The sequence below is a fragment of the Microcaecilia unicolor genome, chromosome 9 (genome assembly GCF_901765095.1).
Source record: "Microcaecilia unicolor chromosome 9, aMicUni1.1, whole genome shotgun sequence".
Lineage (NCBI taxonomy): Eukaryota > Metazoa > Chordata > Amphibia > Gymnophiona > Siphonopidae > Microcaecilia > Microcaecilia unicolor.
The window spans coordinates 48,578,994-48,600,106 of record NC_044039.1 but is presented as its reverse complement, the minus strand read 5'-3'; the positions used below and the strand labels follow the sequence as shown (position 1 = coordinate 48,600,106).

The following is a 21,113-nucleotide window of genomic DNA, read 5'->3' as shown; positions in this document are numbered from 1 at the left end:
CCGATCCTGCGGCTACGTTAGATGCATGCCCTGTAGGGGCTTCACTCCTACACTGTAGGAATGTCTGCTACAGCATCTCAGTATGACTTCCCACTGCAAAGGCAACCAGCAGACCCTCCTACATCGAACATGCCAATAAGCGCTGGATAGCTCTGAACACGCTTGATAGCTCTGAACACTGGTCTATCCTTGGATCGAACACCAGTGGCTTGGCGCCCTCCCCCCCCCCCGCTAGAGGGCTCAATGGACACTTATCAGTTCCGCGTACACCAGATGCTTAGCGAACACCGCAATAAGGGACATAATGGACACTGGACTATCAGTTCCACATATAGCTTGTCCCCAGCTCCAGATGCTGCAGGACAACTCCCTCACCCCACTCGGGAAGCTCGAAGATCACGCGCAATCCCTTCGTGTGGTCTGGTACTCTTCTGACACCATTCCTCAACTGCGAGAGGGCCAATTTCAGGTTTTCTCACCTGTGACAGGCTGACTCCAGTGGTCCAAGAGCATTGCCAATTATGTTGCGGTCCCAGCACTTTATGATGGTAAGCGCCTAGTCAGTTTCTGCACATGTAGAATGGACTATGACTTCAGTTTACCTGGCGCTACCACCACGTGGAAAGCATGGTACGGAGTCTCGCGGACCACTGGTCCGAGGTTACTCTACGTCCCGCTGGTCTGGAGGCATATTTGGCATTACCAGCCTCTTTAGTCTCCTGTTGGCTGTGATTTAAGTTTTGCCAAGTACGTGTCTCCTGGCTTTGCCACCATTTGGTAAGCATTATATCGGAAAGCTTGCCAGGTGCCCTTGGCCTAGATTGGCCGCTGTCGTGGGCAGGATGCTGGGCTCGAGGGACCCTTGGTCTTTTCCCGGTGTGGCATTACTTATGTACTTATACGGAGTTGCATGGACCGATAGTCTGGTACAGCGAGGTTACTTTATTGCTACTTTAAGTCTTATGCTCCGTCATCACAGGAAAATTCAGGTAAGACGCCATTCTTGCAGAGAACCTGCCCATCGGCGACTTCCTGGAAGCATATAGCTGCAGGAGACACTTAAGGAGTAAGGGGAGACCCGGAGAAAGCTTCGCAACCCCGGGTTGTGGCGGAGGCACCCGAGCCCAGGAATTGCTGGAGGTGCTGGAACACCAACTGAAAGGGAGTGCGGGCGCTTGAGGCAAGGACTCACGGGTGGCAGGCTAAGCACCTCGCTGGCTCAAAATGGCAGGTGCAATGCCGGGCGGGGAGCGCAGTACAAAGCGGACAGACATGTGGCCACGCTGGAGGCAGGCATACGGCTGGCCGACACATGGAATGTGCTCCCCAGCTGGAAAGGCATGTGGCCACGCTGGAGGCGGACTTATGGCTGGCCGACACACGGAATGTGCTCCCCAGCTGGAAAGGCATGGCGGGGAAGGAAAGCCTCTACAGCATAGAACTTAGGGCTCGGGTGCTTCCTAGGGGTTATGGTGATGTATTTTAATAAAGCTGCGGCCATTTATTCCCAAAAGAAAATGTGTTTGACTTAGTCATTGTGTGTAGTATGCGTGTGAGACGGAGACGAGAGCGTGTGCAGCCTGGCCATGTTTTCACGCCGCCAGGCCATGATCCCCACCCCCTTCCCGGCTTCCCCGCCAATCCATGCTGGTGTCTCCTGTGACATCACTCCATCTTAGGCGGGGAAGCCGGAGTGCAGTGCGAGCCCGGGAAGAGCTACCGCTAGGCAGCCGCCATGTTATTTGCGGCTGCTCGCTATGCAGCTCGCCGGCCTTCTTTAGTTTGTCCTGTGTTTTGGCTATATCCTTTTCTCCTAGATGAATTAGATAAAATTAAGTTACTTACGTTAGGCCTCCCTGCCTCCTCGGCAGCCCTTTATTTGAAATTTTCACGCCGCCAGGCCATGATCCCCACCCCCTTCCCGGCTTCCCCGCCAATCCATGCTGGTGTCTCCTGTGACATCACTCCATCTTAGGCGGGGAAGCCGGAGTGCAGTGCGAGCTCAGGAGGAGCTACCGCTAGGCAGCCGCCATGTTATTTGTGGCTGCTCGCTATGCAGCTCGCTGGCCTTCTTTAGTTTGTCCTGTGTTTTGGTTATATCCTTTTCTCCTAGATGAATTAGATAAAATTAAGTTACTTACGTTAGATGCATTGGTAACAGCTGTCACAAAGAAAGGTACAATTCTAGTGGAGGGCAGCAGTGCTCTTAAAGAACTTAGCTTAAATGCAGTCCGGAGGATTGCCTAGAGTGAATTATGTGACTGCAGGACAGACGACAGTATTTAAGCTAAATACTTTATCCTGAAGCTTTGAACTGAGCACGTTCTTGGAAATTTTAGAGCACCCGATACTCGAAGTTAGTGGGGTGTGATTTTGCACATCTTTTGAAGCTGAACTTTGAAGGTTTTTTTTAACAATGATGAGGAACAGATCATATTGATTGCTCTACAGGTCATTTTGATCGCTGTTTAGACTGGTGGGTCTGGAGCTCCTTGAGGCTTTTTCCTTTCTTTAAACATAAAGTGTTTCATTCTCACATATACTTGTTTGTCTTTGTAGTGGGCCACCCTTTTTGTTTATATTTAAGATTTTTTATCTAATTGACTCCACATCCACCTTGCTTGTTCTGTAGTGCATTTTAAAATTAGTACCTTGTAACTTGAGTGTCCCCCAGTCTTTGTGCTTTTTGAAAGAGTAAATAATTTATGGTTACCTATTCTACACCACTCAGTATTTTGTAGACCTCTATCATATCTCCCCTCAGCCGTCTGTTTTCCAAGCTGAAGAGTCCTAACCTCTTAAACCATTTTTCATATAGGAGGAGTTCATCCCCTTTGAACTTTTTTCTAATTTTTCTGTCTTTTTTTTTAAAGATACGGTGACCAGAATTGCACACAATACTCAAGGTGTGGTTGCACCATGGAGCAATAGAAACATTATAATATTCTATGTCTTATTTTCTGTCCCTTTCCTAATAATTCCTAGCATTCTGTTTGCATTTTTTGGCTGCCGCCACACACTAGGTAGAAGTCTTCAGCATATTGTACATGATGACACCTAGATCTTTTTCTAGGGTGCTGACTCATAGGGTGGAATCTAGCATCAAATAACTATGATTTGGATTACTGTTCCCAATGTGCATCACTTTGCACCTGTCTACTTTAAATCTCATCTTCCATTTGGATGTCCAGTATTCCTAAGGTCTTGCAATTTTTCACAATCCGCATATTCTTTAACAATTTTGAATAGTTTTATGTCATTTGCAAACGTATTCACCTCACTCCTCATTCCCATAAATGTGGACAAGTGCGAAATGATGCACATTGAGAATAATAATCTAAATCATAGTTATGATTGATGCTGTGATTTAGATGCTAGGTTCAATAAAAGGTACTCAGAAGCCACACACGCTGAGCCTCACTTAACATTCAAAAAACGTTAAGAAAAAGAATAAGTTAATATAACTACAAACCAAATTCTCTCCCTGTCAATACCCCTCTCAACTCCTAATTCGCCCCTTCCCTCCTTTCCTGCCCCCCATGCAAACAGGCTTACCCTGAAATAAGGTAGAATCAAGATCATACATAAAAATCAGAGAACATTTTTAACTTACCGCAAAAATATATTACCTAAATCGTAGGGCTAACAGGTAAAGCTGTAGGAGGTTTGGAGCCTATTTTAAAACTTAATCATGGACTTCATGAGCCATAAGAATGGGGTTACTATTGAACTGAGGCCTTTTTTCTCTGATATACAGCCTTACTACCTCTCAGCTTCTATACTTCTATTCAAAACCAATTTTGAATCCATTAGTATTTAAGAAATCAGTACAACTGGATGCTACTATAGCGAGATATTTATTTATTTATTTATTACATTTGTACCCCGTGCTTTCCCACGCATAGCAGGTTCATTGCGGCTTACATTGTAACTAGAATAACAAAGTCTTATGAAGAGAAATAATACAAGCTGAATGAACATAATAGTAGTGAGGTATGGGAAGATAACAGAGATAGGATGAGCAAAAGGACTAGGGATAGAGAGGGATATGGTATAGGAGAGATGGAGAAGAAAAGACTAGGGATAAGTAAGGAGATAGGGAAGCGAGGTCCAAGATATAATCTGAATCAAGGTCATTAATAGTATCAGAGCAAGGTTGTACGGGTGGGCTGATAATCTTAAGTTGGGTCATTATGGTAAGCTTGCTTGAAGAGATATGTTTTCAACATTTTCCTGAAGGGCAGATAATCGTATATATAATGTAGTAAATGTGAGAATTATTAGTGAAAGTCTCACAGCTTGTCTGAGAAGTTCTGAGGGAAGAGGACATTTCTCTGGTAAGTGAATGCTACTTTGCTTGTGCTTTGGGAACTTAAAGATTGGGGTTTAAAGGAGGAATTGTAGGTTAGTGTTAGGCAAACTTAAAAAGCAAATTTCAACAGCTAACAGAAAACAGCTAATCTCCATAGTCTTTTCCACTTAGTTTTAAAAGCCTTGTACCACAGCATTAACAGATAGAATCTAACAGCCACTGCAGGATCTAATTTAGTATTCCCACCCACCCACCCACCCCTAGGACAACTCCTCATTTATAGTCAGTTATTGTAATTAGGGTAACAAGTAAGGAGTGCTCTTATAGAGTTTTAAATACATTTCATTACCATCTAAGAAGGAAATACTATATAAATCATACAATACACTATATAAAGTAAAAGACACTTTTATATTAGGCCAATATCCTTAATACTGTAGCAAGTTTTAAAATATTGGAAAACTCAAAAACACTAAGATGGAGTCAGCAGTCCAGCAGCGAGAAGGGTGCTATCCAGTCTTTTGCATTGAGTGTCACATGTATGATTATCTCCCAGTTGGTGAGATGTCATATGTTTGCGCCCGATGCAAAGAGCTCCTAGCTCTTAGAGAACATGTCCGTTCTCTTGAGGCTAGAGTAGCAGACTTGGTGGAGCTGAGGGAGACAGAGAGGTACGTAGAGGAGACCTACAGGGATGTTGTAGAGAGGTCCCACCTCCAGTCTAGTAGCCCTTGTGCTACCTTTGAGGAGGGAGGTCTCCTAGAAGGAGAGCATCACCCTGGTGAAGTAGGAAGTACTCCTGTAGCCAGGACCTGCCCACCAGGGGATGTACTATCCTCTCGCACTGAGGATATGTCTCCAAGTGCTGCCCGGGAGGGAAAGGTTAGGACAGCTGTTGTAGTTGGTGATTCGATCATTAGGCATATAGATAGCTGGGTGGCTGGTGGACGTGAGGATCGCCTGGTGACTTGCCTGCCTGGTTCGAAGGTGGCGGACCTCACGCGTCACCTAGATAGGATTTTAGATAGTGCTGGGGAGGAGTCCGCTGTCTTGGTACATGTGGGTACCAATGACATAGGAAAATGTGGGAGAGAGGTTCTGGAAGCCAAATTTAGGCTCTTAGGTAGAAAGCTCAAATCCAGATCCTCTAGGGTAGCATTTTCTGAAATGCTACCTGTTCCACGTGCAGGGCCCAAGAGACAGACAGAGCTCCAGAGTCTCAATGCGTGGATGAGACGATGGTGCAGGGAGGAGGGTTTTCGATTTGTTAGGAACTGGGCAACATTCTGGGGAAGGGGGAGCCTATTCCAAAAGGATGGGCTCTACCTTAACCAGGGTGGGACCAGGCTGCTGGCGTTGGCATTTAAAAAGGAGATAGAGCAGCTTTTAAACTAGAAATGGGGGGAAGGCCGACAGTCGCTCAAAAGCGCATGGTTCGGGAAAAGGTATCTTGCAAAGATACCTCACAAACAGGGAAGATAGGGTTTCTGGATAGTGAGGTTGCACAACAGACCGTGGTAGGCCAGGTGCCCTTAAATACAACTAAAGATCAGACAAAAGATGTCAAATCAATAGTGTCAGGTACTAAGCATCATGCAAATAAGAACAACAAACATACTCTGAAATGTCTATATGCAAATGCTAGGAGTCTAAGAAATAAGATGGGAGAGTTGGAATATATTGCACTAAATGAAAAATTGGATATAATAGGCATTACTGAGACCTGGTGGAAGGAGGATAACCAGTGGGACACTGTCATACCGGGGTACAAAGTATATCGTAATGATAGGGTGGACCGGACTGGTGGAGGGGTAGCATTGTATATTAACGAGAGCCTTGACTCAGATAGATTACAAATTCAGCAGGACACAAATCACACCTTTGAATCACTGTGGGTTGAAATTCCATGTATAAAAGGGAAAAAAAATGGTGATAGGAGTGTACTACCGTCCGCCTCGCCAGGATGAGCAGGTAGACACAGAAATGATAAAAGAAATCAGAGACGCGAACAAAATGGGCAATGTGATAATAATGGGTGACTTCAATTATCCAAATATAGACTGGGTAAATGTAACATCGGGACATGCTACAGAGATACAATTCCTTGATGAAATGAAGGACAGCTTTATGGAGCAACTGGTGCAGGAGCCGACGAGAGAAGGAAAAATTCTAGACTTGGTCCTTAGTGGAGCGCATGATCTGGTGAGGGACGTTATGGTACTGGGGCCGCTTGATAACAGTGACCATAATATGATCAGTTTTGACATTGACCTTGAAGTAACTGTACACAGAAAGTCAAATACGTTAGCGTTTAACTTTAAAAAAGGAGACTATGATAAAATGAGAAGAACGGTAAAAAAAAAACTTAGGGGGGCAACTGAGAGAGTAAAAACTGTACAACAGGCGTGGACGCTGTTCAAAAATACCATCCTGGAGGCCCAGGCCATACATATTCCGCGAATTAGAAAAGAAAGACGGAAGTCCAAAAGACACCCGGCCTGGTTGAAAAGTGAGGTGAAGGAAGCTATTAGGGCTAAAAGAAACGCCTTCAGAAAATGGAAGAAGGAACCGTCTGAAAATAACAAGAAACAGCATAAGGAGTGTCAAAGCAAATGCAAGGCGCAGATTAAGGAGGCCAAGAGGGAGTATGAAAAAAAGATAGCATTAGAGGCAAAAAAACATAGTAAAAATTTTGTTCGGTATATTAAAAGCAGGAAGCCGGCAAAAGAATTGGTTGGGCTGCTGGATGACCGAGGGGTAAAAGGGGCGATCAAGGAAGACAAAGACGTAGCGGAGAGACTGAATGAATTCTTTGCTTCGGTCTTCACCGAGGAAGATTTGGGTGGGATACCGGTGTCGGAAATGGTATTTCAAGCGGACGAGTCGGAGAAACTTACTGACTTCACGGTAAACCTGGAGGACGTAATGGGGCAGTTCGGCAAACTGAAGAGTAGCAAATCTCCTGGACCGGATGGTATTCATCCTAGAGTACTGATAGAACTGAAAAACGAGCTTGCGGAGCTACTGCTAGTGATATGCAATTTATCCTTAAAATCGAGCGTGGTACCGGAAGATTGGAAGGTGGCCAATGTAACGCCCATTTTTAAAAAAGGTTCCAGGGGAGATCCGGGAAATTATAGACCGGTGAGTCTGACGTCGGTGCCGGGGAAAATGGTAGAGGCTATTATTAAAAACAAAATTACAGAGCACATCCGAGGACATGGATTACTGAGACCAAGTCAGCATGGCTTTTGTGTGGGGAAATCTTGCCTGACCAATTTACTTCAATTCTTTGAAGGAGTGAACAAACATGTGGACAAAGGGGAGTCGGTTGATATTGTGTATCTGGATTTTCAAAAGGCGTTTGATAAGGTACCTCATGAAAGGCTACAGAGGAAATTGGAGGGTCATGGGATAGGAGGAAATGTCCTATTGTGGATTAAAAACTGGTTGAAGGATAGGAAACAGAGAGTGGGGTTAAATGGGCAGTATTCACAATAGTTAGTGGGGTTCCTCAGGGGTCTGTGCTAGGACTGCTGCTTTTTAATATATTTATAAATGATTTAGAGATGGGAGTAACTAGCGAGGTAATTAAATTTGCTGATGACACAAAGTTATTCAAAGTCGTTAAATCGCGACAGGATTGTGAAAAATTACAAGAGGACCTTACGAGACTGGGAGACTGGGCGGCTAAATGGCAGATGATGTTTAATGTGAGCAAGTGCAAGGTGATGCATGTGGGAAAAAAGAACCCGAATTATAGCTACGTCATGCAAGGTTCCACGTTAGGAGTTACGGACCAAGAAAGGGATCTGGGTGTCGTCGTCGATAACACACTGAAACCTTCTGCTCAGTGCGCTGCTGCGGCTAGGAAAGCGAATAGAATGTTGGGTATTATTAGGAAAGGTATGGAAAACAGGTGTGAGGATGTTATAATGCCGTTGTATCACTCCATGGTGCGACCGCACCTTGAGTATTGTGTTCAGTTCTGGTCGCCGCATCTCAAGAAAGATATAGTAGAATTGGAAAAGGTGCAGCGAAGGGCGACTAAAATGATAGCGGGGATGGGACGACTTCCCTATGAAGAAAGACTAAGGAGGCTAGGGCTATACAGCTTGGAGAAGAGACGGCTGAGGGTAGACATGATAGAGGTATATAAAATAATGAGTGCCGTGGAACAGGTGGATGTGAAGCGTCTGTTCACGCTTTCTAAAAATACTAGGACTAGGGGGCATGCGATGAAACTACAGTATAGAAAATTTTTCTTCACCCAACGTGTAATTAAACTCTGGAATTCGTTGCCGGAGAAAGTGGTGAAGGCGGTTAGCTTAGCAGAGTTTAAAAAGGAGTTGGATGGATTCCTAAAGGACAAGTCCATAAACCGCTACTAAACGGACTTGGAAAAATCCAAAATTCCAGGAATAACATGTATAGAATGTTTGTACGTTTGGGAAGCTTGCCAGGTGCCCTTGGCCTGGATTGGCCGCTGTTGTGGACAGGATGCTGGGCTCAATGGACCCTTGGTCTTTTCCCAGTATGGCATTACTTATGTACTTATGCTTAGGTTTTTCTTTGTGCAGCACTTTCTGTAATGTTTTGTCCTTTACCAGAAGCTGCAGAAAAATTAAGTTTAAAAGTCAAAAGATTTCAAAATAAAATGACTTGCAGACCTTTTGCCTTTTTTGTTAACCTAAGCTTTGCCACCTTGATAAATTTGGCTTAAAATTGCTTTAGAAGTTAATTTTGAGTATTTCAGTAGCACACTATAGAAGCATATTATATTCACTAAGATTTCCTCAAAATGAAGTAGAAATCGGAGTAGAGGTGGGAAAATAATATTAATAGTAGTTAAAATTCTTACTTAGCCTAAGTTGTTACTGCTTGGAAACACTGCCAGTAGAAGAACTTAATTTTGATTGCTTTCATCTTTTCAAAAACAAAGCTTATATTTTAATTTTGTCTCTTTGCACCCATAATGTCCTGAACCATTTAACCATTTTTTTAAGGATATGCATATCTTGATAAAAACTACTTTCCCCAGAAAACTTATGAAACTAGTTTAAGAATAAAAGTGCTTATCCAAATTGTTCTGTAGTTCTTTGCTTATTAGTTTATTTGATTTTCGTGCTTCCTTTTTCTGTGCTTCCAGATGTTTTGTCCTAGTAGCTAACTTTCAGCTTGAGGGAGGATATTAGCAGCATGTAGGCTTATTAGACTTCCTTTAATGCTGTCTCATCAGTATAAATTATGCTGCTGAGTGGCTTTAGGGGAGAGGGTGGAAAGATATTTCCTTCATGCCTGATTCAGATGTAATACTGAAAGATCCATTGAGCCTTTTTGATTTTGTACCTTCCTTTTCAGCTTTGTCAAGCTCACTCACAGCTGCTTCAGTATATGGAACGATACAGGTAGGCTGCTTGCTTTTACCTTGATTAATGGGGCTCTTTGCTAGGTAAGTATATGGGGTAGCTTTCTCGCTGTGACTCTTTTCTCCATTTCTTGCTGTGTTTTCCAGTTGTTGGTTTTTCCATAAATGGGTTAATATTTTCTCATGCAGCCATACACCATAACCTGTAGCAAGCTCTTGATGTACTTTATTTTGAAACTAAGAGTCCTTGTAGGTATAACTGCAGAAATATTTTGTTTTTAATGGGTAGTGGTGGGTTTGGAGGGCATAGATGGTGGGTTCTGTTTTATTATCTTACTCCATTTTCTTATATCACAGGAACCATCTGAAAGCAAAGAACTTGATGTACATTAAACAAATTCTCTATGTACTGGAGAAGTTTGTCTGCATGCTGGGAGGTAAAGTGGCTTGTTTCCATAAGGGAAGTTCTGGTGCTTTCTTTTAATTACAAAGAGGAGGCTTCTCACTATTAATCCCTGGAAATCTAGCATAAATTCCCCTCTTTATCTCTATAGATAACTCTGGGACTTGGTTGTTACTCATCGGCAGGTCATAGAAGCATAGAAAAATAATGGTAGATAGTCTTCTCATCCATACCAGATTCTAATCTCTAGAATTGCAAAGGGCTAAAATACAAAACCTACCATGCATCTAACTTCCCCTACTTGGGATCCCAACCTGGAATGCTTTACCCAGATACATTTGGTCAATTAGTGAATATCTTCCCTTTAGGAAACTATTGAAAACCCATCTATTCAAACAGGTTTACCTGAACGACTTGACCTATCATAAGCAAACATAAGCAACCCATCTAATCGGTTCATCTAATCATTAATAAGAATGACTCAGATATTATCTCCTACCAACCTTCTTACCCTCCTTGCTCTTCCTCAACTTCTCCTTTATCGCTGCACCTCATTACCTATCCCTATCCTTTCACTCTTACCTCTTTGATCCCATTTACTCCTTGTTCATTGTCCTATCACATACATCCTTGTTGATTTTAATACTACAGATTGTATTCTCTTGTTACTATGTAAGCCGCATTGAGCCTGCGATGAGTGGGAAAGCGCAGGGTACAAATGTAATAAATAAATAAAATCCCTTCCTCTCCCTCAGAGTCCTCTGTGTTTGAATTTGGATTCTGCCCTCATTTCCTCCACCTCCACTGGCATACTGTGGACTTGGTTGTTACTCATCGGCAGGGCATAGAAGCATAGAAAATAATGGTAGATAAAGTCTGCCCATCCATACCAGATTCTAACCTCTAGAATCCCTTCTTCTCCCTCAGAGTCCTCTGTGCTTGAATTTGAATTCTGTCCTCATTTCCACCACCTCTACTGGAATACTGTTCCACACATCCACCACCCTTTCAATAAATAAACAATTCTTTAGATTACTCCGGAGTCTACCCCCTTAATGTTCCAGAGCTTCCTTTTAATTGAAAGAGAGCGATTGCCTTCACGTGTTTATTTATACCTTCAAAGAAATGAAGCAAATTGGTGAGGCAGAACTTCCTTTGGCTGAACCCATGCTGACTCTGTCCCATTAAGCCATGTTTATTTGTGTTCAGTAATGTTATTCTTTATAAAGATCTGATAACCTTCTGGAAGTTACTGAAGACAAACCTATTCAAAGAGACTTATAGAGAGTCCTTCATAAGAGACTTGACATCAAGGATGCACCAGAACAAGCCAACATTGAACTCTTTATCTGGTTACTTTAATCACATTGTTATTGTTGAATGTTTAACCTTGTCCTTTTACATAGTAGATGACGGCAGAAAAAGACCTGCATGGTCCATCCAGTCTGCCCAACAAGATAAACTCATATGTGCCACTTTTTGTGTATACCTTACCTTGATTTGTACCTGTCTTTTTCAGGGCACAGACTGTATAAGTCTGCCCAGCACTATCCCCGCCCCCCAACCACCAGTAATCCAATTCGTTGGGTGTTTAACAAAGGCAGGTCCTGTCTGCGCATTTACAAACCTTGAGCCAGCCACACTCCCCGAAGCTGTGAACTGAAAACTCCCAGTGCACAATTACCCAAGAGCACGGTTGCGCCACTTCTTTACTATACACCTGGAAAAAACCCACGAGTCTCAGCCCACAGCTCGCGCCATACTGGATTGGGCCAGGCCCAGACTCTTATATACCTGTTATGAATTATTTATTTTATTTACTTATAATTCAGTTGATATTTTATTTATTTACTTCTAATTTACTTTATATTTTTATATACCTTAATTGTAACACCACTCTGTATTTATCATTTTAATGGTGATCACCATTGCGGCATAATGTAAGCCACATTGAGCCTGCAAATGGGTGGGAAAATGTGGGATACAAATGCAGTAAATAAATAAATTACATAATACTTTCCACTATTTTACCTGGCACTGAAGTCAGGCTTACTGGTCTGTAATTTCCTGGATAACCCCTGGAACCCTTTTTATAAATCGACGTTACGTTAGCCACCCTCCAATCTTCAGGTACTATGGACAATTTTAATGACAGGTTACATATTACTAACAGCAGATCAGCAATTTCATGCTTGAGTTCTTTGAGTACCCTTGGATATATGCCATCCGGTCCAGGTGATTTACTACTGTTTAATTTAACAATTTGGCTCAGTACGTCTTCCAGGTTCGCCGAGATTTCTTTCACTTCCTCTGCTTCATCACTCTTGTAAACCATTTCCGGTACAGTCAGATCTCTTAACATCTTCCTTGAAGACGAAAGCAAAGAATTCATTCAGTTTCTTTGCTATGGCCTTGTCCTCCCTATGTGCCCCTTTTGCTCCTTCGTGATCTAATGGTCCCACGAGTTCCTTCGCAGGCTTTCTGCTTCTGATATATCTGAAGAAGTTGTTACTATGAGTTTTAGCCTTTGCAGCAAGTTTCTCTTCATATTCTCTTTTAGCCATCTTTATCAATGATTTGCATCTGATTTGCCAGTGCTTATGTTGCTTCTTTGTTTCTTCATTTGGATCCTTTTTCATTTCTTTGAAGGACATTCTTTTGGTTGTAATAGTGTTTTTCACATCACCTTTTAAGCATGCTGGCTGTCGTTTTCTCTTCTTTCCTTTGTAAATATGTGGAATGCATCTGGTCAGGTAAGATGGTATTTTTGAACAACATCCATGCCTGATTTAGTGTCCTAATCTTTGCAACTGATCCTTTTAGCTTTTTAACCATTTTCTTCATTTTATTATAGTTGCCCTTTCAAAAATTAAATGCAGCTACAGTAGATTGGAACCAGGCTGCAGATACATGGGATGGGATGGTGAGGGCAGGGGAGAATTGTTGGATATAAGCATGGAAGGGATGGAAAGATGCTAAATGGATGGCTTAATGTGTAGCAGTGGTCAAAAAAAGTAAACAGGATGCTAGGAATTATTAGGAAAGGGATGGTGAATAGGACCAAAAATACTATAACACCTCTATATTGCTCCATGGTACATAAGTACATAAGTAATGCCACACTGGGAAAAGACCAAGGGTCCATCGAGCCCAGCATCCTGTCCACGACAGCGGCCAATCCAGGCCAAGGGCACCTGCCAAGCTTCCCAAACGTACAAACATTCTGTACATGTTATTCCTGGAATTGTGGATTTTTCCCAAGTCCATTTAGTAATGGTTTATGGACTTGCTCTTTAGGAAACCGTCTAACCCCTTTTTAAACTCTGCTAAGCTAACCACCTTCACCACGTTCTCCGGCAACGAATTCCAGAGTTTAATTACGCGTTGGGTGAAGAAAGATTTTCTCCTATTTGTTTTAAATGTACTACACTGTAGTTTCATCGCATGCCCCCCTAGTCCTACTATTTTTGGAAAGCGTGAACAGACGCTTCACATCCACCTGTTCCACTCCACTCATTATTTTATATACCTCTATCATGTCTCCCCTCAGCCGTCTCTTCTCCAAGCTGAAAAGCCCTAGCTTCCTTAGTCTTTCTTCATAGGGAAGTCGTTCCATCCCCGCTAGCGTTTTAGTCGCCCTTCGCTGCACCTTTTCCAATTCTAATATATCTTTCTTGAGATGCGGCAACCAGAATTGAACACAATACTCAAGGTGTGGTCGCACCATGGAGCAATACAACGGCATTATAACATCCTCACACCTGTTTTCCATACCTTTCCTAACAATACCCAACATTCTATTTGCTTTCCTAGCTGCAGCAGCACACTGAGCAGAAGGTTTCAGTATATTATCGACGATGACACCCAGATCCCTTTCTTGGTCTGTAACTCCTAACGTGGAACCTTGCATGATGTAGCTATAATTCGGGTTCTTTTTTCCCACATGCATCACCTTGCACTTGCTCACATTAAACGTCATCTGCCATTTAGCCGCCCAGTCTCCCAGTCTCGTAAGGTCCTTCTGTAATTTTTCACAATCCTCTTCCGAGTTAACGACTTTGAAGAACTTTGTGTCATCAGCAAATTTAATTACCTCGCTAGTTACTCCCATCTCTAAATCATTTATAAATATATTAAAAAGCAGCGGTCCTAGCACTGACCCCTGAGGAACCCCACTAACTACCCTTCTCCATTGTGAATACTGCCCATTTAACTCCACTCTCTGTTTCCTATCCTTCAACCAGATTTTAATCCACAATAGGACATTTCCTCCTATCCCATGACCCTCCAATTTCCTCTGTAGCCTTTCATGAGGTACCTTGTCAAACGCCATTTGAAAATCCATAAACACAATATCAACTGGTTCCCCTTTGTCCACATGTTTGTTTACTCCTTCAAAGAGTTGAAGTAAATTGGTCAGGCAAGATTTCCCCACACAAAAGCCGTGCTGACTTGGTCTCAGTAATCCATGTCCATGGATGTGCTCTGTAATTTTGTTTTTGATACTAATATAACCTATTTAACTCTAAATCTACCTTTCCCAAGTTTTAAAGGCATTTCCAAGCAAATAACTTACCAGTGAAGTTGTATTCTGCTCTGGAAGTCTTCACTTCTGAATAGAGAAGAACAGAAAGTGTAGCTTCTTATGTGCCTGTGTTGTTTAGAATGACTCACACTGCAAACAGTGTGACAATAGGGCCCTTTTCCACTTCCCTCTTTAATCAGTGCCTGTGACTTGATTGACAGATAACTGAACACTATCACAGTGTTCCTTACTTCCTAACAGGAAGACCCTTTGCAAAAGATTCTCTTTGAAGGTAACTTTCTTTTTGCAAAACAGTTTTAAAATAGAGACCTACAAGTATGACTATACCTTGTTCCCTGATGGGTATTCATTTCTTTTTTTTGTTTTAAATGTCCAAGCTGTGTTGGAAACAAAAGTTTAAAAAAACCATGAGCTAGGGTTTCCAGTGACTATCAGCTCTTTATTCCTTATTTGAACTGGCTAAGCTGTGCTGCAAAATTAAAGTTAAGTTGGCCATAATTAGACATGAATTAAGTTGCAGCAAACTGTATTATGCAGTAAAAATGGTCATAAACAGTGGGTAACTTAAAGTAACATTAAAAAACTGTTAGAGAATCACAAACAATTTGCACATTACGCAGCTGCAGTATTTGAGTTGAACTCAATTTGTACAAGAAGCAAGAAAGAAGCTGACAACTGCAAAGTATCGATTATCTCCACAGATAGCAGTGTTAACCACCCTGACTTTAGAAATTCAAAATATAGAAATATCGTTTCTTGTTACTAGAAACATCTTTGTGTGGATGCAAAGTGGGAATTCAACAATCAGTAATTCAGATGTAGCACAAAACTATCTTATCTAACACAGTCAACATCATTGTTAATAAAAATTTGGGCACAACTGCCCAATGTGTCCATGAGGCATATTTTCAAAGCACTTAGCCTTCCAAAGTTCCATAGAAACCTATGGAACTTTGGAAGGCTAAGTGCTTTGAAAATGAGCCCCCATGTCTTCTACTGGCCTTCTAATGATGATAATCTGTTGTGTATCTGAAAAAAATATATTGAACTTATTGGCAATGCTGTGTCTTTACAAGCCGTCAGACAGAAAAAATCAGTCCACCACAAAGATTGTCAGCAAAAAATCATTCACTTGGAATAACAACATACAGGGCATTTGCCAGTTAGTGAAGTATTTGTTAAACTTGGTGATAGCTTCAGCTTCCAGAAGCTGTGGTCCAATCACATTTCTATGGCCAGGTGAAGAAATGCCTGCAGCTGAGAATAGATGTTCTACTGATGCACTGGTTGCAGGAAACAGCATCTGAAGAGTGACACCATCAAATGTGTTGTACTTTGTCATACAGATGCTTGAAATCATCTTCTTCCAGTAGATGCAACACGAAGTTATTTGCTTAGCAGCCTTTTTTGACTTCCTTGCCTGATGCTTAGGTTAATTGGAGACAAGTCTGTGACGCTATTTCAGTTGTGATGTTCCAGATTTAGGTTGGTCAGCTTCAGCACCAAGCATCTGTTGCAGTGGTTTCTGTGGGTTGAAACTTCATCACTGCGTATCAGTGCATGGGAATTGGAGTCTTTGGAATCGTCGAGCATCTAACATCAAGAACTTGTGTAATTCATTTTTTCCATGCTGAAACAACTCTGTTGAAAGTTTCACTGATTTGTCTCTGGATTGAGCATGGTGCTGATCAGCATGGTTGGACTTTCACTGGATCCAAGACATTGGCGAAAGAGTGCTCACATTTCTTTAGCAAGTCATATGCCACTGGACCGAAATGACTGAAGTGACCTTCTGGATCTGCCAAGTGTTCTTTAATTGTAAGAAGACATGGAGTAACTGCTGATGCAGTTGTGTACACACGCCACCTTATAATCGAAAGAGAAAAAAGCCTAGATTTCGACCCAAATCGGGAGATAGACATTTATCTCACAAAAACGAATAAATCAGTATAATCGAAAGCCGATTTTGGACGTTTTCAACTGCACTCCGTCGCGGATGCGGACAAAGTTGATGGGGGCGTGTCAGAGGTGTGGCGAAGGTGGAACTGGGGCGTGGTTATCGGCCGAGGAGAGATGTACGCGTTAGGGCGATAATCGAAAAAATAAAGGCGTTTTTAGCGAACATTTAGGACACTTTTGTTGGACCCTTTTTTCACACGAACAGGTCCCAAAAAAGTGCTCTAAATGACCAGATGACCATCGGAGGGAATCGGGGATGACCTCCCCTGACTCCCCCAGTGGTCACTAACCCCCTCCCACCACAAAAAAAAATGATGTTTCACAACTTTTTATTTTCACCATCAAATGTCATACCCACCTCCCTGGCAGCAGTATGCAGGTCCCTGGAGCAGTTGTTAGGGGGTGCAGTGGACTTCAGGCAGGTGGACCCAGGCCCATCCCCCCCTACCTGTTACAATTGTGCTGCTTAATGCTTATTAGTCGTCCAGCCCCCCCAAACCCACTGTACCCACATGTAGGTGCCCCCCTTCACCCCTTAGGGCTATAATAATGGTGTAGACTTGTGGGCAGTGGGTTTTGAGGGGGATTTGGGGGGCTCAACACACGAGGGAAGGGTGCTATGCACCTGGGAGCTCTTTTACCTTTTTTTTTGTTTTTGTAAAAGTGCCCCCTAGGGTGCCCGGTTGGTGTCCTGGCATGTGAGGGGGACCAGTGCACTACGAATCCTGGCCCCTCCCACGAACAAATGCCTTGAATTTATTCGTTTTTGAGCTGGGCGCTTTCATTTTCCATTATCGCTGAAAAACAAAAACGCCCAGCTCACAAATTGTCGAATAAAACATGGACGTCTATTTTTTTTGAAAATACAGTTTGGTCCGCCCCTTCACGAACCTGTTCTTGGAGATAAACGCCCATGGAGATAGATGTTTTCGTTCGATTATGCCCCTCACTGTCTTCTAAATATGTCATAAAGTCAGCCAAGGGTTTCAGTAGATCTCAACACAGTTCCAAGTCAGACCAGGTTGGTCAGTCACATTTGGCACAGATGGCAACACCTTGCCTCAATTCGACGAGGTGATTGCACACATAGTAGAATGAGTGCCATCTTGTCTGTGCACCTTCAGCAGTTTTTTGCCTGTCAGTTTCCTTAGATGCTCAGTTGCAACACCTGAGGTAACAAATTTGTGGACAACTGGCATCGCCTTTTCTCATAGTTTCTGAATCTTTAATGTGGCTTTGTCTAGCACTATATGACAAGCTACATTTGAGAAATGAGCATAGCAAGAATTTTGTCTTGGGAAAATACGCTCAGCCTGCTTTATAGTGTTGAAAAATTCCTCTGTGTCTATGGTGACGATGCTCTGTTCATTACTATTATCTTTTTTTTTTTGTCAGTATCACTTGAAATGGTTTGATCTACAATTACAATTGTCTTAGGGCTGCCACCATGTTAGCTCCTTGATTTGTGACATAACGAAGGATATTTTCGTTCATAAGCCCCAGTCAGTTTAGTGTTTTCAGGACTTCAGCACAAATGATTTGAGCTTTGTGTGGATATGGCAGCTCACGACATGCCAGAGTAGCTGTTTTCAAGCACCATGTGTCTCTGTTGTAATAACGTACTGTGACTCCAATGAAAGAGTAACTCAACCCTTGTTGGTTCTTTTTTTTTTTTTTTTTTAATATCTTTATTGAATCAGAGAAATGCATACAATAGAGTGCTGCAAGAGCACTACAACAGAACACATTACAAATCATAGCAGAATGCACACAGGCAAAATTCAAACTTAATAATCACATTCCGGTCTTCCTAGTTGCCTAGAGTCAGCTCCCCCCTCTGATTCATGGTTTATTGATTTAAGCCCCCCGCTTCCCTTACCCTCCCCTTCCCTTCCCCTCCTTCCACAGCGACACTCAAAGGGTAATAGTAGGAACTGTAATACACCATCACTTATTTAATACTTAGAATATTTTCTCCTTATACTGGATTGTTTACTATTATTATGTCTTCCTTGTCCTATATGTAATACCAACTGAATGTTTTCTCTTTTTACCTGATTGTTTATTATGTCATCCATGTTTTCTTTACAATACCAATTGTATCTGTATTCTGGAATGGCGCATGCTATGATGGAAAATTGTAAGCCACATTGAGCCTGCAAATAGGTGGGAAAATGTGGGATACAAATGCAAACAGCAACAAAAAACAGCGGGTGTTGCAAATAGATTGTGCATGGATAACAGAGGGGGAGAGGACCTCAGACCAGTGACACTTTTTTTAATCAATTAAGATTATAATCGTGTAGTCACAGATTGTAATCACTGGTCCTCTGCCAACCTCCTCCCTCAATGTTCGTTTGTGCGTTTCTAATATTTATTAATACTAAACTTCTCCAACATATTCAAAATATTAAAAAAAAACCACAGCTACTTAGCTCATTACTGCTCCAACCAGGGGCTTCCCAACGGTCCTGTTTCGCCACATGGGGCTTCGTCAGGGGAAGAGCACCCCACAAAGCTGGATACTGTGGTAAATATCAAGCAAGCCTGTAAAGCTGCCAATGAAATGTACGCAACAAATAAATAAATAATATCTGCTACAGAAGTCTCTGACACATATAAAGAAACATATCTGCTCCATATATCACGGTACTGACGGTGCCCCATTGAGGCAGAAAACTTTAGAGAAGTAAGCAGCCAGCTTGACATTTCCTGTATAAAACCATGCCAGGCAACTATTAACGGAGGGCCCGGATCAGCCCAGGACTGTAGGATGCATTGTTTGATAAGGAGGGTCCCTTGTTGATTCTACAAATCACAGCACAGTGAAAATTTTTTCTGCTTTTCCATCATTGTCTGCCACACACACTTCAGCTCATTTGACCAGGACATTACCAACTTTTCAGTGTGTTTCTCGATGGAAGCGAATAAACAGTGTGCACATCTAATTACAGCTGTGAACTGTTCTGTCTCCACTAAATTGAGAGACATTGGCATGTACGCTGCCAGCTATGTTAGGGTTTCCTTCATTCTTTTAAAAGTGCCTGAGTTGCGATGACTTGGTCTTGAAAAATCCAGACAGTGTTGACTGTTTTTGCCATTTCTCCTGCACCTCTTTGTGCTCAGAAACCAATTTCTGTTGCCTAACAAAGTCATCATAGTGAACAGGATGATTTGCTAAGTGATGTTTCAGTGTTGACGCGTTTCTTCCTTTGTTTTGATAACTGGCAGATTGAGTAAACATCATGTTCCACTTTAACTTACTACTACTACTACTACTACTTATCATTTCTGTAGCACTACTAGATGTACGCAGCACTGTACACTTGAACATGAAGAGACAGTCTATGCTCGACAGAGCTTACAATCTAATTCTGTAAAAAAGTCCCATAGCAGTGTACTTTGTTTCGGTCCACATAGTCTAACCACTGGCATACCTGTAGCTTCATTGTCATGTGCTTCATATGACTCTTAGGACAATAATTATTTTTCTTCTGTACTCAATCCTAACACCTGCAATATAGGGGCCTATAATGAAATACATTATTTGATGATTTATCTTTATTTTTATTAAAATTTTCTATACCACTTATACTGATAAAAATATCTTTTCAAAACGGTTCACAGTAAAGTACATTTATAATCAAATTACACAAAAACAGATAAATATAAACTACTCACAAAACCTCTTCCCCCACACACACCTCGTACAGTATATCATATCTAAGCGCAAATAGACAAGTTAAAAACAAAGAAACAATAATCAAATCATATCCTGGAAGAGCGAGGCTTTCAGCCGCCTTTTGCAGATTATTCTTCATTCTGTGTATATAAGTAGACACAAACAGCACAAATACAATTTGTTTTTCCCTGGGACGTGTAAACAGGGCAATAGAGCAATCCCTCTTTCTTCCTCTCCTTTCTCCTTTTTACCTCTGTCTTATTACCTTAATGAATGGAGTTCTTCTCCTTCCCCCATTGATTATTTTTGCCTTAAGCGGTAATCAAATAACAGCAACCTTGAAGCTTGAATTTACATTTGTTCATTGCTTGAACATATTTCATGATAGCCAACTTCTGGCCTCTGTGCCAAAGTTCACTGTCCCCAACTCTTGGCCATCAGTGCTGCTGGCATGGTAAATCTAGTGTCTGCCTGTGGCTGCTTTGATATCCTGATGCACCATTTATTTAACTAGGATAGTATCCTGGTCACATAAATGGTGTGCCCTTGAGCACAAGTGGATCATAAAGGGAAGCCACATTGGTAAAGAATGCATACCCTCTGGGCCTAATGTTTTATCGTTATGGGGTATCATGTATTATGTTGCAAATTTTCCATACTAAACAACTTTTGATCATCAAGTCTGCAGAAATACTTTCACCTGCTATGTAGATACTTTGCCAAAATGTTAGCTATGCTGGCATTACTACTTTGGCTGAGTTAGGTGGACTTATGCCTATGTTTTGTAGTACTAAACTCAGAACTAGCCGAACCAGAATAACTCTTTCATTAGATGGCATTAAC

General features: G+C 42.0%; 1 protein-coding gene across 1 annotated transcript in view; it reads left to right on the top strand.

Moving 5' to 3' along the window:
- Window positions 1-21,113, top strand: part of LOC115477495 (putative ATP-dependent RNA helicase DDX11-like protein 8) — a 348,371-nt gene that overhangs the window by 194,533 nt on the left and 132,725 nt on the right. Inside the window, 2 exon segments of the mRNA XM_030214406.1 lie at window positions 9,674-9,720; window positions 10,038-10,117. Of these exon segments, the coding sequence (XP_030070266.1) occupies window positions 9,674-9,720; window positions 10,038-10,117 (127 nt within the window).